The following is a 17,457-nucleotide window of genomic DNA, read 5'->3' on the forward strand; positions in this document are numbered from 1 at the left end:
CCTTACTGTGCTGGAAATTTGGGCTGGCTAGATTTTGTATAGTTCTTGTACAGGTAACCACAACAGCTGTGAGTTTGTGAATGCCATAGCCACGTCATGTCCAAAAGACAGCATTTCACAACACTCCTCTCTGTCTTTCAGCCTAACATTCTTTCTGCCTCCTTTTTTGTGATGTTCTTGAGCCTTGAGGGGCGCAGTGTCAATATAAATGTCCTATTTAGTGTTGAATCCTCAGTTTCTTATTCTCAGCACTTTGACCAACTATGCATCAATCCATTGACTGCTGTTCATGGTAAAAATAAGATTTTCTAACCAAGGTAGTGAGCGGCCGAGGTCTATGGGTATAAGCATAAACATTCAGAATCTAGTTTGAATCCTTGACCACTTAGAAAAAAATAATAACGGGTTCTACCCTAGAGCCTATGATCTCTCCAGCCATAGGCTTTTAACCAGGTTATAGCCTCAGGTACAAAATTCCCTCCTGTGAAACAGACTTTAAATTCAACCAGAAAGCAGTTCCCCGTAACAGTCATGCCACTATCACACCAGTGAGCACATCTCACCCATCAGGTCTGTGTTGTGGCATGCAGGGTCCAGTGCTAGGTAAGACCCTCTATGTCTTTTCTCTCCTGCATAGAACCTTCCAATGCTGTGAAAACTAGCCAGCAGGGAGAGAGTTTGCAAGTTGACTTGAGCTTGATTTCTCTATTTCCTGCAGCCAAAGTATGTGATGTCTTCAAGCAATAGAGTCTTACAATATAGTTATGGTGGATGACCATGGGAAATCAAGGACAGCAGCTTATATTGTTTTAGAGACTTCTGGCACTCCCCTGACCAGTAACTCATAGGAAGCTATTCTTTGCCTTATACTGTGATTTTCATCTAATAACCCATGTTCTAGGAGTGACATTGTGAACCCATGCAAGGTGATACTGCTTGAACTCTTTATAGAAACTGTATTTTGAAATGACCTTCCCTGCTTAAGTCTTTGGGTCCCAGTATTCCACGTCCTTTACCATGACTCCAAAGGCCCCATTCTATGCTTGCTTACATTTATGCTCCTGGTTAGAAACACAAAAACAAAGATCTGAAGCTAGGATCTGTGTGTGAGTGAGAAGATATAGTATCTGTCGTTTTGAGTTTTAGTTACTGAAGTGTTGTTTTTTCTAGTTCTGTTTCCTGGAAATTTTCATTTTTTTATTTACAGTTGAGTAATGTTACATTGTGTATAAGCACCATATTTTTCTTATTTTTTTTCCCTTCAACTTGATACAAGCTAGAATCATTTGGGAAGGGGAAGAAAATGCAAACACAAGATTTGTCTGTAGAGAAATCTGTAGCTCACTTTCTTGATTACTGATTAATGTGGGAGGGGCCAACCCATCATGGGTGGTGCTACCCCTGGGCTGGTAGGCTTGAGGATATATAAGAAAGCAGACTGAACAAGGCCTGGGGAGGAAGCTAGGAAGCAGCCCTCCTCCATGGCCCCTGCTTCCGTTCTTGCCTCTGCTTCCTTGGATGATGGTCTCGGACTTTTATCACATCAATAGAAACCTTAACTAAAACAGACATCTAGTTGGATTCCATTTCCCAGCTGTCATAAATAAAGCAGCAATGATCATGGTGGACTAGTGTCTCTGTAATCTGATATAAAGTTTGTTGTGTGTACACTCAGGAGTAGGGTAGCTGGCTCATATGGAAGTTCTATTTCTAGTCATTAAAGAAGCCTCTAGGCTGATTTCCGAAGTGGCTTCCCTAGTTCACATTCTCACCAGCAATGTGTTCATCATTGCCTAGGTTATTACCTAAAATGTCCCATGAATCTGTTTTAGATGTTTCTCAATGCCCCTTTACATTTAAACAAGTATATTTTAAATAATTTAATTTTTTTTCTATAATAGGGCTATTGGGGTTTTGGATGGTATGGATTTTTGTTTTGGGCAAATAGTTAAGCATAGCCATGGGGGCCGATCCTCCTTCCCTGTAGACACTGCAGACCTACCTCCAGCTTCAGTGCTCGTGCAGAGCACAGGGTACCTCTTGCAAGGACACCGTGCGGGCTGAGTCGGGCAGACAGGTGAAGCCACCCACCTCATTCCTTCCAGTTTTCATTGATGCTTTAATTTAGACTCCTCCTACTCCTACAAACATTTTGTTCTTACACCCTCAGATTTTCATGGAGATTGACAAGCGTATATCATCCCTTAGACACTACTGAAGACACTACTAATGTCCTCCAGTTACCCCCCAAAAAAAATCCCCTCTCAGATTTAGCAGTGCTAATTGCTTTAGCCTCCGGATATCGTACAATATTAATCTGAAGGGTGGGGTCGGCTGGCGAGAGAAGGCCTTCTACTCCATCAGAAAAATGTCTTGTGTTTGGGGTAGACTGGAAGTTCCGCTGTACACTTGTGACTTTTTCAGAGTTGCAATCAACTCCTGATATGTCTTCACAATCCAGGCTAGATGGAGATACCCAGCACACCCAGGTGGTTGTATTGCAGGCCCCTCCTCTCCTCTTGTCTGCCCCTTCTAAGCAGTCGCCATTTATTAAGTGTGGAGGACTCTTTGCACACACTTTCTCCAGTCTTATTAATACCCCTATTTTAATGGACGTTGAGATTCAATTGAGGCTTAAATAACCCTCCCAAAGCCAACCAACCAGTAAATGGCAGAGTGGAAATTCCTTCAGGGTCTTTGGCTCCATCCAAGTACTAACCAGGCCAGACCCTGCTTAGCTTCCAAGATCAGATGAGACCGGGTTCTTTCTGTAGACCCTTCAGGGTCTTTGTGACAACTCTTCTACTCCACACTCCTTTAAGGTTGTCTGGAAAGCAGTGAGACAGCTACTATGCTAATGTCACACAGAACGAACAAGACCCCAGCGGCTAATTCAGCTTCTAGACTAGGAGAAAGCAAGCCACTTATTGAACAGGCACTATGTTTTTAAAACGACACTAGGTACTTTCACCGCAACCTAGTAAGAGACAGACTCTTTCACTTATTTATTTATTTATTTATTTATAATTTATATAGTCATTTTACATGTCTATCAAAGCCCCTCCCTCCTCTCCTTCCAGTCCCTTCCTCCCTCCCTCTTCCCCCCATCCCTCCTCCCCTTGTCCTCAGAAAGGGAGCCACAACAACACCAATCCATCCCAGCACATCAAGTAGCATCAGGACTGAGCTCCTTCTCATCCACTGAGGCCAGGCAAGGTCAGGGAGAAGTGATTGAAAGCAGGTCATAGGCAGCTCCTGCTCAACTTACTAGGGGACCAACATGAAGATTAAACTGCCCGTCGGTTACATATGTGTATAGTGCCTAGGTCCAGTCCACACATGCTCTTTGGTTGGTGACTTGGTTGGTCTTCTGACAGCGTTCTTGGCCCCTCGGGGTCCTTCTATCCTTTCCCCCAACTCTTCCACAGCACTTCCCAAGCTCCGCCTATAATGCTTAGCTGTGAGTCTCAACATCTGATTCGATCAGCTGCTGCGGGGAACCTTTCAGAGAATGGTTAAATTAGGCTCCTGTCTGTAAACATAGCAGAGTATCATTAATAGTGTCAGAGCTTGGCTCTCTTCCATGGAGTGGGTCTCAGGTTGGGCCAGGCATTGGTTGGTCATTCCCTCAGTCTCTATCTTTATCTCTGCACATCTTGTAGGCAGGGTAAATTTTGGTTCGAAGGTTTTGTAGGTAGATTGGTGTTTCCCCTCCCACCGCTATAGGTCCTGCCAGGCTTCCTCAGTCTCATGTCCCCCACTGCTAGGAGGCAGAACTAGAGACACCCCCATACCCTCCCTGTAGCCTACCCTGGAACGGGTCTCCAGCTTGTTTCAAGTGATGCCCTCTCATGCCCGTTTGAATCTCATTCAGAAAAGGAAGACAGACTCCTTAAGAAACTGAAACCTAGAGAAATAAGCAGTGTCCACAGATTTCGCTGTGAAGCTCACTTGGAAGGCCGCGATGCATTTACTGTCTTGCTTAATGCCTTCATTTTGGGTAGAGTGGAGAAATTAATGAAAATGTCAAGGAGGCCATATTCACATAGGCGCTAGGAGCAGAGACATTGTGGCATAGAGGCAAGTCTGAGATTAGAGCAGGGAACCAGGGCAGCCCCAGTCAGTGGTTTTGCCTTGGTGCCTGTATTAAACAGGCAGTGTCGGGGTAGAACGTGAGGAAGGCATAACTTAGCCTGCTCTGAACACAGATCTCTTCACGTGTGAAAACAAAACCTAGAAATTTTAATTCAGGAATCACTTAAATTCCTCTCAGCCCTCGAGTTCTGTGTCTGTAAGCGCCTTCCTGCCCCCCCCCCCCCGTGGGGGACACCAGCGGGTGTCTCTCTTCTGCAAGGACCATAAGGTGGCTAGACCTGCTTAATCCTCAGCATCAGGGATGCTAGTTGGGTTTGGTGCCATAGACTGCTGTTAAGGATGGAGTGGTGACCTTGGTACCCTTACTGGGTTCTCAGAGCCCCTGATTGTTGAACCTGTAGAAACAGCCTCTCCAGTGTATTCTAAAAGAAAACTCGGCGTACGGGAGGTGTGACAGTCACTTTTAGGGGCCGTGGCCTTCCAGGCGAGGCGCACGGGCTTATCGGCAGCAGCTGGCGCTGCGCTGCGGGCGGCTGGCAGCTTGCCCGGGTGGGCGGCACGGAGACGCGCGCGCCCCTGGCGGCGAGGGCGACGTGTTGGTGGCTCTGGGGCCTGCAGAGGCAGCGGGCTTGCGGGAGCTCTCCTGCGGGCCCGGGCCCTCGCCCCCGCTGCAGCGGGAGGCGTCGCTGGCGCTGGACGCGTGTAGGAGGCGGGGACGAGCCCGGGCGAGCAAAGTCCAGGTCTGCACGCCACCGGCTGCGGCAAACACGCGCGCGAAGTCCAGGTGAGGGAGTTCGCGACGGGAGACCCGGGAGGCAGGAGGGCCGCTGCAGTGGGACCAGCCGGGGAGGGGCTCCTACCCGTGCGCTTGGCTCTGCTCCTTGGGCGGGAGTCTGCAGGAGCCTGGAGGTCCCCCTCTCTCGGGAGCTGGGCCTTGTGCACTTGGACCTGAGGCTGTGGTTTCTCCCCAGGCTGAGATGGATCTTGAGGCAGCAAGGAACGGAACAGCGCGGCGCCCAGGGACATTGGAGGGCGACTTTGAACTAGGAAGCATCAGGTACACAAGGTCCTAAAGCCATCTGGCTTTTCCTTTATACCTGAGTCCTGGAAAGAAGTTGAGAAACTCCCTTGATGCCTCGGCCCTTTGGAAGAAGTCTTAAGTGGCCTTGAGGAATGTCTCCCAAGGTTCATTTTGGAAAGAGTTCAGAGAGAAGAGAATGTCTTCAAAAGTGCTTCCCCCCCCCCCCGGGGCACGGGTGATTTGATGAATATTGGCGTGGTGTAACATTTGTTGTAATATATATTAAATGTTTGCAGATAACGCTTTAGCCATCATCTGTCCACTCTAGGTGGGAGAACTTCAGACACCTGCTGTTGATGGCTGTGCTTTTGTGCTAGGGTAGCGAAGCAAGACTTCCACTTCTTCCCTCACTTCTCCTTTGTCCCAGTCCTTCCCCTCCTCCTGTCTGTAGACTGTTTTGCCCCATTTCTTCTCTCTGGTGGAGGGGCGGGGGAGGGGGAGGGGGCAGGGGCTGACATAGAGAGCAGTCTCAATCTTCCCTAACTTGTGCTTCCAAATCAGTTTTTCTCCAAGTGCAAGAGAGGAGCCCGCGCAACGCTTCCTCTGTCAGCGGATCTTTCTTCCTCCCTGGCTCCAGTTTTGTCCCCTCCAGCTCCAGTGAAACACACACGTACAAGCATTTGTCAGCAGAAGGGCCCAGTCTTGTGTGTGTGTGTGTGTGTGTGTGTGTGTGTGTGTGTGTGTGTGTTTCCTCTTTCATTGTGGGCATAGTGAATCATTTTCATCTTCAGCTTCAAATAGTTTATGAGGTTATTACAGTCTCTGAGTTCATGCTAGGCCACCCGGAACTGACATGTGTCGTGGAGTTGTCATCTAGCGGGACAAATTTATCAGTTCTGTAGTTGCTCCTCAAGCTGCAAGAGGCCTGATTAGCCAAATGGAAAAAAAAAGTGCCTATCTGATGCTTTTAAACTGGAGCATTACTTCTGTTAATTTGTTTGGCTCTATTCATTCTCAGAATCATGGTGTTTATTCACAGAAAATTTAGGTTTGCCCATTACAGAGTTATAAAAAAAAAAAAAAAAAAAAAAAACCTCACAGATGATGTTACTTCTAATAGAAAAATGTGGTTTTGTCATCTGGCAATTTATACTGGGGATGACTGTGAATCTATTAATAGGTGGCATTTTCACGAAGAAGGCTATTTATGTATTATACTGACTGAGCGGACTGACTAGTATTAGAAGGAGCAGTCTCTGCAAAAGGTGGAGTAACACTTGGGGCCAGGGAAGAGCTCAGGGAAAGCTCACAGCCCATGGTTGGAATTAAGGAAACAGCTCAAAACAGAAACACAGAAAGTTAAGGCTAATTTGATGTTGTAAAATTGTGAAATGAAATGTCAGACTAATTTTTATATGATCATACCAAAGACTGTACATTCAAGGAAATCTGCACCCACTTGTGTTATGCAAACTAAGGGTTGGTTAACATGTTTCTTCCAAACATGCTACATAGTCTGTGGCACATCCTTTTGTACATATTTAGTGACAAGAAAGGTACCAAATGTGAAGAAAAGTTAATGAAGATTGAGAAAATTAGGAGAACACAGCAGAGCTATTTTTCCATTTAAAATAGGGTGGTTAGCTTAGGGCTTATTTTGAAGTCAATTGTTGAGAAAAGAGTAGAAGGAAATGAGTAGAGAGACCCATGGGTATTTGGGGAACATCTTCCTGGCAGCAATAATTCAGAGCAAGAAGACCCTGATGTTGGAACTGTATTTGTTGTCATCACAAAACAGGAGAGAAGGTGGGTGTGGCACTCCATGCGGAGGAAGGCAGGGAGAGGGAGATGTGGTTGCTATTGTGCTCACACCACACATGCGCATGGACTCAGCAGCCAACATAAAGCTTTTGATTTCATTCTGAGAAGTGGAGCCATTGTTATTGCCCCAAAAGAGAAGTAGATTGAGTTTTCAAATGATTGTATTGGCCATAGGTTGCCAATACACTAAATCAAATATAAAAGAAATGAAGTGAGGAGCTTACACAGGAGGCTATTCTAGTGGGAATGTAGCAAGAAAAATGAGGAGAAAAAATTAAATGTATTTTAAATGCAGAAAAAAAAGTATTTCCTAAACCTACTCACCTTAAGAAGAGTAACCTCCCTATAGATAAATTTGCACTTGTCTTAGAAAAATAATAATTTAAGTGACTTGGTAAACATTATTAATATAGGTATCTTCTCTCTGTGGATTAGCTCTGTAAGACTGGTGACTTTTCTTGTTTAAACATATGTCCTTGTAGTAGTACCTTGGACAGTTACCTTTGTACTTGATGGTTGCCCTGCAGTATTTGTGAAGCCAGATAATTTTGACAATGGTAATCTTCTTGTATTTAAAAATGTTATGATTCAAAAACCATAGCTACTAAGATTTATATTCAATTGATTGTTCATAACAGTTTTACATTTGAACACTTATATTTTACAGCAACCAAGGCAGGGAAAAAAAGAAGAAAGTGAACTTAATTGGACCGTTGGCATTGGTAAGCTGTGAAACACTAAATGAGACTAACTCTGCCCTTCGTTCCAATTTGGGGACTTGAGTCAAGAGCCTGTGGGCAAGTACTCTAAGTCTGTCTGTCTTAGGCAGCACTGGATGGTCCCTGCTCTACCTGTGGTTTGCCTAATTGTAAACAATTGCCTCAAATTACAAGGTAGATGATGGTGGGAGGTGGGCTAAGCTGCCTGTGAGCTCACCACTACATCAGGAGATAAAACAAAGAGGAAGTTTTAGAAATACCATGGAAACCAACTCACTGACTTCAAGAAAACACCTTGCTTCATAAAAACCTGTCTGTACCCCACCCTGCAAAAACATGTTTAAATGTTGAAAAAAAAAAAAAAAAACTTAAACAAGAAATCTACAAATGCAATTTGCTTAGTAGGAAATTAGTTAAACTTGACATCATGATTCTGGATTCTGATTCTGTTTCAGCCTATTTCCAGTGTTTTCTGAGGGTATAAGGCAAGCCAACATGTTTTTGGAGGAAATCAAATCCGTTTTCGTTTGTAATGTGTCTCAGAGAGGCAGGCCAGGAAAGTGCTTGCTTTGGGTGAATGTGATGTGTTTCAAGCCTTCGACAGTTAAAAACACAAAGACAAAACAAAAGTGAATTAAGTAGACGTCAATGGAAGCCATCAATTTAGAAAGCAAACGAGTGAAAAGGCATCAAAACATCTGCACATCCTTAGACATTCCTCATGTCAGCCCAAAGCCCTGCTCATACTCTTTTCCTCTACCTTTGTTTTTGTTTAAAAAGTTTCAGTGAGAGTAAATTTTTATTCAGTTTTTATTGTTGTGTGCACTTATGCTTATGCTATATTGCTTTGTTATAGACAATGGGCCAGGATCCTAACATGGTGTGGGTCTGATGTATGTGAGTGTGGGTGTTTAGTGCTGAAGGACACGTGTGCAAGTCAAGTTACAATGTTTGGCAATCAGTTCTCTTCTTTCGAACCTGTTAGGTCCAGGAATCAAACTCAGGTTGTCAGTCTTGAGGGTCAACTGCTGTTCCCTATGCAGCAATCTCACCAGCCTAGGTAAAGAATTTGATTTAGTGCTGCAGATCATGAAATAGATTATGAAATAACATGTAGTTTTAATGTCAGCCTGGAAGATTTTTCCTACAGAAAAAGAAAAATGTATACTGCAAAGTAAAGTAATAGGCATTTTTGTTTGCATTTAGTAATTTTCATTGAAACTGAATTTAAGTTCAATCACTATCCTTTATATGAGTACATTTCTTTTGTGTGTGGAAACACTTCAAGACAAAACTGGCATAATAGGATTGGAAATGTTTTGTTTTATTGAAAAAGTTCACTGAAAACTAATCTAGATTTACTTGGAAAAGTCACCTAACTTTAAATTTGGCCTCAGAAACTTAAATGTAATTCAACTAACATAAGAAGCACCTAAAGCCTTCTTCAATGTCACATAATGTCCACTGAGAAAAAGAATATCACAGGAAAATGTGACCATGTGCTCTGAAGGGAAGTTGAAAGATCTAGTGTTCTAACTAGCTTCACTTAGAAGCCACTAATGATGGGCCTTGAGGACACGGGTCCTTCGGTAGCAGTTAGGATCTCTTTTCTGTTTGCTCGTGATGTTCAGCACTGCCTTTTTTTTTTTTTTTTTTATTCCTAGCTCTTCCTAATTCTGACTCTTCATTTCCTCTTCCTTTGCCCTGTGTGTTTGATAGTGGAATCTGCCCCTGCTGCCCTTGGCCCGCTATGAACTCTGAAGCTCTTTGAGAACAGTTTGCTCACGTACCCTGTCCCGGTTGTGTGCTTCCAACCTCTCTGCCTCACGGGTTTTAACCAGTGTGAGTCAGCCTCAACCTTCAAAGCTGCCGCTCCACCACCCTGACTCACTGTGTACTCTTCAGATAACTGTTTCTTTTCTCCAAAAGGGAGATTTGAGGGAGGAATGAACAGAGTATGAAGTTTTTAAAAAGGAGGAGAAATGTGAGAGATGGCGAGGAAGCTGAAAATAGAAACATAACATTTAGAAGACAGAGGAGAAAGAACAAAAAGAAATCCATAGGGCACTCAATCAAAAATATTGAACAAAATGTGCAAATTAGAGAAAATGGAAAGGACAGTAGTTATGGTCTTCTGAAGCGGCATGTGATTAATAATTAGGAGTTGTATACTTCACTCTGATAATTGGTACCCATCCTTCTGGGCATAGGTAACGCTAAATCCCCAAGCTTTGATAGTTTCTCCTTGCCTGTAACATGATCTTCAGGAAGTCCGCTGTGTATTTCTAAGCCATTTTTCATTGCAAGCTTAAAATCCCAAGTTCCCACTCTTTTCCAGTTGATTCTCCGTCATCCTTCAAAATTCTTCATGAGCAAGACTTCCCTAAAGCCCACAGACAGCTATTCCATAAAGTTGTTTCTTTGTTTGTTTTGTGTTTATGAGCTCTTCGTTACTGAATTGTCTTTAATGGTTGATTTCACCTTTTCAAAGGGATCTGGCCTCGAACTGAGAAAGTCTGCTCATTTCTTATTTTAATTCTACTGAAATAGCATTCTGTGTATGCACTGTTCTAAAGGATGTGTGTGTGTGTGTGTGTGTGTGTGTGTATGTGTGTGTGTGTGTGTGTGTGTAAACTTAATTCTGCCCCCAGCTCACCTTAGCTCACTACACACAACCTCTGAGAGATTACACAGTATTTCTAAATAGACCCAAATCTTTATTACCTTGATTATATTGTAATAATTCACCCAAGTTAAATACAAATTAAGTAGAAGTAGATTGGTTTCTTTATGTGTACATAAAATCATGAAATTAATCTGATAATGATCTGGATTACAATTCATATTCTGTAAGATAAGCACATTTGCAACTGTGATATTAGCACTAACTTGAAACAGAAATCCTCAAAGCATAAATTATTAAATGGAATCTTATTTTATTTCCTTTTTTCAGTTCCGGTACTCTGACTGGAAGGATAAATTGTTTATGTTTCTGGGCACCGTTATGGCCATAGCTCATGGATCAGGTCTTCCGCTCATGATGATAGTCTTTGGAGAAATGACAGATAAGTTTGTAGATAATACTGGGAACTTTTCCTTGCCAGGTAATTGTTTCTTTTCTTTTTTAAAAAAATACCTTGTATTTATCTAACTGGGTGAAAGGTATTAGAAACTGGTTTTAATCTGCGTCATCTGTTTATTTATTGATTTAGGTATCTAGGTGACCCTAAATACCTCAAAGAGAGTTGTGAAATATTTATAAAATTTCTTAAGTGCTCATTTAAATCTCAAAAAAGTACACATTTGGTGTTTGACTTTTAAAGCAATAAGGAAGGACAGGAAACTTTGTGGGACTGTAGCATCACTATGCAGTGTCTGTCCTCCAGTGATGACAGAAGCGTTTCTGAAACACATCTGGTAGCTCACCAACCCTTCTTAGATGCAGTAGCCTTTGTAGGCTTCTTTTTGAGTTTTACTTTTTTCTCTCTTGCCCAATCTCATTTTTAAAATATCTATCTTCTGTTTTTGATGTTTTGGACCAACCAGACTAATTAGAACTGAATGTGACATTTTTCTAAATAGCAATGACTTCAGTAGGGATCTAAGGGAATAGAGTCACATGAGTCCGTGTCACCTGAAAAAGGGTCCCAGCAACACCACCATGGTAAGGAGTAGATAGACACACCTATTTTCATATTAGTTAAATTTAATCTAGAAATATTCCCATGGCATGTCCCAAGCCCAAAGGCTGTGGTCTTCCAAGAGACTATAAGGATCTAGGTTGGAAAAAATAAAGTAAAGCTTTATTGGTGCGTAGGTGATAGAATAAAAAAAAAATGAAGAAAAGCAAGTTTTCATTGTAAATGTAACTGAGTAAAATAAACTCCACCATCTAGATATCATTATATGCATTTTCAGAGTTCACTGATTGAGAACTACATGCTTAATTGCCATTAAAAGGCATCAGAGGAACTCCATAAGGAAAATGTGATTGCTTGGTTAATACAAAAGATAAGTTTACATTAGTGCTGATACATATAATGCCTTTCATGAGCCCAGTGAATGTATCCATAGTATGTTACTTGTGCTAAGATAGACTTCCAAACCACGTCTTTCTACCATTGCAGCTGATCATGGCCATGTATACTTCCTCCAAGGGAAAGAATTATGCTTTCTCTGTGAGAAAAACTGTTTCAGATGGATTTGGATTTCTAATACTTGACCAAAAACCTTAACACAAATACTGTAAAGATAAGTTGAAATAGGACAAGATAGTTTTACCAGGGGCTAGATATGTTGAAATAGGACAAGGTCTTAATAGGAGCTGGAAAGATGGCTCATCAATGAAGAACATTGGTTGTTCTTCTATCGGACCTGGGTTCAAGCCCCAGAACACACATGGCTTGGAGCACTGCATGCTTGTGATGCATAGACATACACATGCAGGCAAAACACCATATATATGAACTAAAAGTAAACCTGTATAAAAAAATATGGAGCCTGGTGTGATGGTGCATGCCTTTAGCACCAGTACTTAGGAGGCAGGGGCAGGTGGATCTTTATGAGTTTGAGGCCAGCCTGGTCTACATAATGAATAACAGGACAGCCAGGAATATATAGAGAAACCCTGACTCAAAACAAACAAACAAAAGATATAAATAAATAAAAATAAAAACTAGGAGTATTTAAGGAAGTGTAAGAGATAGAAATTTTCTGTTTTCCTTTTACTCATAGAAGGTCTTTATTACAATTTAACTTACATCTGTTACATATTAGTCTCTCTCTTCTCTCTCTGTCTCTCTTTCTGTCTCTGTCTCTCTGTCTCTGTGTCTCTCTCTGTCTCTGTATCTCTCTCTCTCTCTCTCTCATACACACACACACACACACACACACACACACACACACACACACACACACACACCACAGACATGTACATACCAGTGTAGTAGCCGTAATGGAACATACCAACCAAAAATTGACTTTTACTTAAGGTTTTTAAAAATCAGATTAATGTGGTGAATAAATAGAATGGAATGTTGTTCAGCCTTTAAAAGGGGGAAATTTAGATGCAAGATACAGCATGGATGTACTTTGAGGACATTACCTAAGTTAAACTAGAGGATAAATGATGGATACTGTATAAATTACCCACTTCTGTGAATTCTCTAGAGTACTTAAATTCATAGAAACAGTAGAATGTTATTTACTAGGGACTGGGGGGGAGGGACACGGGGAGCTACTGTTTAATGGGCATAAAGTAACTTTGCAAGGTAAAAACCGTTCAGAAGAGTAGTTGGACAAAAATGTGAGAATATTTAACACTATTAAACTTTATACTTAAGATTATCAGATGGTACTTTTCACTCTATGTATATTTTTTATCACAATTACCTTTAAAAATTATCAACTTAAAACAATGCATTCCCTTAGCATGAATGAATTTGCTTTTGATTTTGTTTTTTCTAGAATAATTTAACTACTTGCTTCTTTGGAGTAGTTTGCTTGTTTTTCCTCTTGTAACTAATTATGCAGTTCAGTGGCTTTGAGGCTGAACGTGGAAGGCAGCTACTTTGTGCTAAGGGCCAAATTCAAGGTCTCTCTTCTTGGGGTGGTAGGCTCTAGAGAGTTCACAGTTATGTCACAGTATCCTCAATTATCAGTGCTAAGGTTTTGACCCTTGACTCTCTGAAACCTCACGGTCACGGCCTATCTTGCCTGTCATGGAGGCTTTGCAGTGGGAAGTCCCTTAAGTAATGAATTTCAAATACTTAATCTTCTAATTTCTAATAACTACTTCCTAATAATTAATATTGTAAAAGTAATATTCTCATACTACATTCTCTTTGGAGAAAAACAAAGCCATCAGTGAACTCACTCCAATTTTAGAGTTTCCACTGCTATGTTTAGCAATGCAGAATTGAGCTAAAAATCATTGGGGTTGGGTACTTAGCCGATGCCTTAGCTCATCAAATAGAGATTTTTCTTAAGTGTATTATTTAGAACTGCTGGATTTTTGGGCAACTCGACTTAATGGAAGCCAAGTTAGATGAAACAGTTAGAGAGGAAAAGGTTTAAATTACAAAAGGCTCTGACAAAGACTCACTGTGAACAGAGCTGTCCTTGTCAGCAGAGTGAAGCTACTTCATGACAAGATTGTTCTCTCACAATGGTTTGGTTGTGCACAAGCTATGAATACACATTTTAATCATCCAAAACCTTAAAACAGAGTCATAGAAAATAGTTCATCTGTTGAGAATCAAAGAGTCTGTTATTGTTAGGGACAATTCTATGTGACTATAATAATCTAGAAAATTCTGTGGGGAGATGACTGTGGTTTGCATGCTCTTGCATTGCTTTGTGGAAGAGACAACAAAGCATGTTTGACCCCTGAGTTGAATTAACTGTCCATAATGGCCAAGCTGCCTGAACAAACACCATTTGTTTTGATGCTGGACAATGCTAAAGGAATTATGATAAAGGAATTCCTAGGCAGACTCTAGAAAAAGTGAGCATCAGTTTACTTTCAGAGTCTAGCATGCATTCGTTATTCCTTATTATCTCTATTTATTGTCCATTCCTTCTCTCAATGGCTGGGTGAACTGGGCCAAATTGCTTAACCACCACGGTCTTTTCTACTTTAAAATAAGGTTTGAAAGATGACAATGGATTGACTGACGGAATCAAATTGGTTCCTATGGATGGCATCTAGTGCATGATAAATGATCAGTGAATGTGGGGGAAAGTAGTTAAGAACTTGGAAATGACACAACCAGTCTAATTTTGTTTCACTGCTTATAGAGGGGTGAATTTTATGGGATCTCTTTAAAATGAAAACCATGCAGCATTTCGGTGTTAGGGAAGGTGTCAGGCGGCAGGTCTCCTTCCTGTTGCAATAGAATCAGCTGGGATACTTTAAAAAGACTTGTCATTCTAAATCAGTGAGATGGACTGGTGTAATTGGGCTTGCATAAGTTCTGGAAAGCGTTTTGGTTTTAGAGTTCTCAATAGCTTCTAGAAGACTGAACCAGGTAATCAACTGGGGCTGTTTTTAATGCACACTAAGTGGCATCTGGCAGCACCAGGTCCAGGCTCTTTGGAAACTTGCAATCCCCTGACATGTGTCTGATTGTGTCCAGGCACCTGGGACACTGGCCCTCCTGGCAGGCCTGAAGCTAAGTTTCCCCCCATAATTACATTGACCTTCTTGTCCTGGGCCTTTTGGGAAGGAGCAGGTAGGATCTGAAGTGCTCATAGATTCACAATTCCAGGGGAGGGGGAGTCCATTTGAGTTGTGCCACCCTGCCTTGTAGAGAGATTTTTAAAAGGTTTCAGGTAGGGATCGGATCAGATGAAAAAGCAAGATTTCACCTAATTTCCAAATTCCGGAGAAGAAATGCCTGGTGATTTCTACAAATCTCATGGCTTCAGAGCAGTGTATCTGCCTCTCATTCCAGACACAGTCCAGTTCTCCATGTTAAGCATTCAGGAAGGGGAAGGGCACACAGAACTGAAATGACCTGATCAGAAGGGCAATTAAAAATAAAAGAGGGGGAGGGATTTCCCAAAGAGTCAATAGCTAATCAGAAGCCTTTCACATCAGCGGGAGAAAAATGCAGCGATCAAGGCTGCACTCTCACTGCCCTCCTGGCAATTGACATTTACACGGTTTAAGTTTGAAGTGAATTTGAACCTTTTATCTTCCTCTGGAGAAAGATAAGAAGGGCACACAGCTACATACAGCAGCAAGAAAACATGACCCTGGGCCATTTGCACAGGCTAAACAGATAGAGGAAGAAGAAGAGCATTTCGTCTCCCAGGACCCAGGAGAGTGGAAAGTTCCTGCTTTCTGCTTGCCTCACAATGCTTCAGGGACGTTTTATCCCATTATTTCATAAATGCTGTAAATAGATGATGTTTACTTTTTCCCTTCAGTGTGTGTGTGTGTGTGTGTGTGTGTGTGTGTGTGTGTGTGTGTTAAGAGAAAATAAGTCATGACCACACAGATCAATCAGCAGTGTGTAACGTGAAAGCAAAGGGCACACTGCCCAGGCCTACAGCAGATTGGCTACGTGCTGGCTATGTGACTTAGACGTGTTTATTTCTCTCTGCTTCAGTTTCCTTTTCCATAAAATTTTCCAAACTTTATGAAATATTCTTACCTCATAATGTTGTTATGAAAGTTAAGTGAATGCATGTAAAGTGTTCAGAACAGAGCCTGGCATGGAACAAATAGTCAATGAATAGTTATTGTCGTTTGAACATGACAACTAAGTAAGTCTTGCTGACATTTTTATCACATTAGCTCACATTAATTAGTATAATTCCTTTCAATTAATGTTGCCTAAACCGCACACACCCATTATACCCAGTGCTGTTAATAAGCAAGATGCATTGTAGGGCTTGACTAATTACCAGACATCCTGTGGCTTATTTTTGAGCCATTCAGTTGGGCTTTCTCCCTGTGTGTAATTTTCTTCTTTTGCAATGGACATAATCTGACACTTCACTTACTTTTGTTGCTGGGAAGCATGTAAGAAAAAAATGTATAAAAATAAAAATTACAAAAGCAAGTCTTTTGAATCACTAAGAAAATAGCAGTGACCACCAAATCTTTTAGTTTCCGTTCTGACAATTTCCTTTGGCCTCCTCTGCCTTCAGGGCACTGTGTAGCCCCTCTGGGTGTCTACCTCTGATCACCCATTCCACTGTGCCTTAGGAAGCTGCCTTGCTACAGGTCCAAGAGTGTGGGCATGGGTTCGAACCAGGAACGCTGGTCTCCCCTCTCTGGACCTAAACACTTGAATCTGTGTTTCCATAAACAGAAAAAGTACCACTGAGCGTCAAAGAAAAAAAAAAAAGCTCTGTTTGAGAAACGGAACTGCAACTTCTTATATATATTATTCACATAGTTACATTCTTAACAGAATTTTTTTAAAAAAATCTATGAATTCCTATTAATAGTCCCTGGTTTTAAAAATGTTTTGTTTTGTTTTGTTTTTACTTAGTGAATTTTTCATTGTCAATGATAAATCCAGGAAGAATTCTGGAAGAAGAAATGACTAGGTAATTTATGTTTATGTAAATATTGTGCACTACTTTTAACACTCCATTTAGAAATGATCTCATATGACAGAGTTATGAGAATATATAAAATATGCCATTTCTTTCCTGAGTGCCCCCTCCTCTTATTATTTGTGCCTCAGCCTCCAGTTTCAAGAAAGCTGCTTCCCTTCTGGCCCTTCACTTGCATGTGAATTATCATTTTGAATAAAATCAACAAAACACAGTTTGCTACTGTCTTTATTCCCGTTTTCTCACTTTGATTTCAGCATAGTCACTGATGACATCCATTCCCCTTCCAGTCTTCTGGACAGAAACCTCAAAGCCTGTAGCACAATGTTTGTATATGGTTGCATACTAATTGCCTTTACTGACTAAACAGAGCTTCCTACACACTAAAGCAGGTCTGAAAGGCTAATTGAAAATAGTTTGCAAAATTAGATTAAAGGTAGATTTTGGATTCTTGAAATGGAATTTATTATTTTAAAAGACACTGTCTACTCAATTAGTTACATTTTTGTCTCAAATCCATTGGAATTTATTAAGTTTTTATAAATTAATTGAAAATTTTAAGCCTGCTAAATAGGATAATTTGGCTTTTTAAATTAAAAATATGAAAATTTTTACACAAAGGACCATTTTACACGTGTCGTATGTTTACTGCTATTTGTTGTGTGGCAGTGGTAGAAATACATTCAATATTGGTATACAAGCCCAGGCTACCATGATGACAAATTGTCA

General features: G+C 41.3%; 1 protein-coding gene across 13 annotated transcripts in view; it reads left to right on the forward strand.

The window, feature by feature from the left end:
- The window catches only part of LOC127194577 (phosphatidylcholine translocator ABCB4), a 258,699-nt gene that overhangs the window by 192,347 nt on the left and 48,895 nt on the right, over nt 1–17,457 (forward strand). Inside the window, exons 1-4 of one of the 13 annotated variants that reach the window (XM_051152064.1) lie at nt 4,941–5,152; nt 7,605–7,659; nt 10,610–10,760; nt 16,662–16,719. The exons of 10 other annotated variants lie outside the window; for them this stretch is intronic. In XM_051152064.1, the coding sequence (XP_051008021.1) occupies nt 5,073–5,152; nt 7,605–7,659; nt 10,610–10,760; nt 16,662–16,719 (344 nt within the window). In that variant the 5' untranslated portion in view covers nt 4,941–5,072. Of the gene's footprint in view, nt 1–4,940; nt 5,153–7,506; nt 7,660–10,609; nt 10,761–16,661; nt 16,720–17,457 lie in introns of those variants that run through there. 2 more of the 13 variants (XM_051152062.1, XM_051152061.1) reach the window with 2 other exon arrangements.

This window comes from Acomys russatus, chromosome 10 (genome assembly GCF_903995435.1).
Source record: "Acomys russatus chromosome 10, mAcoRus1.1, whole genome shotgun sequence".
NCBI classification, from domain to species: Eukaryota; Metazoa; Chordata; class Mammalia; order Rodentia; family Muridae; genus Acomys; species Acomys russatus.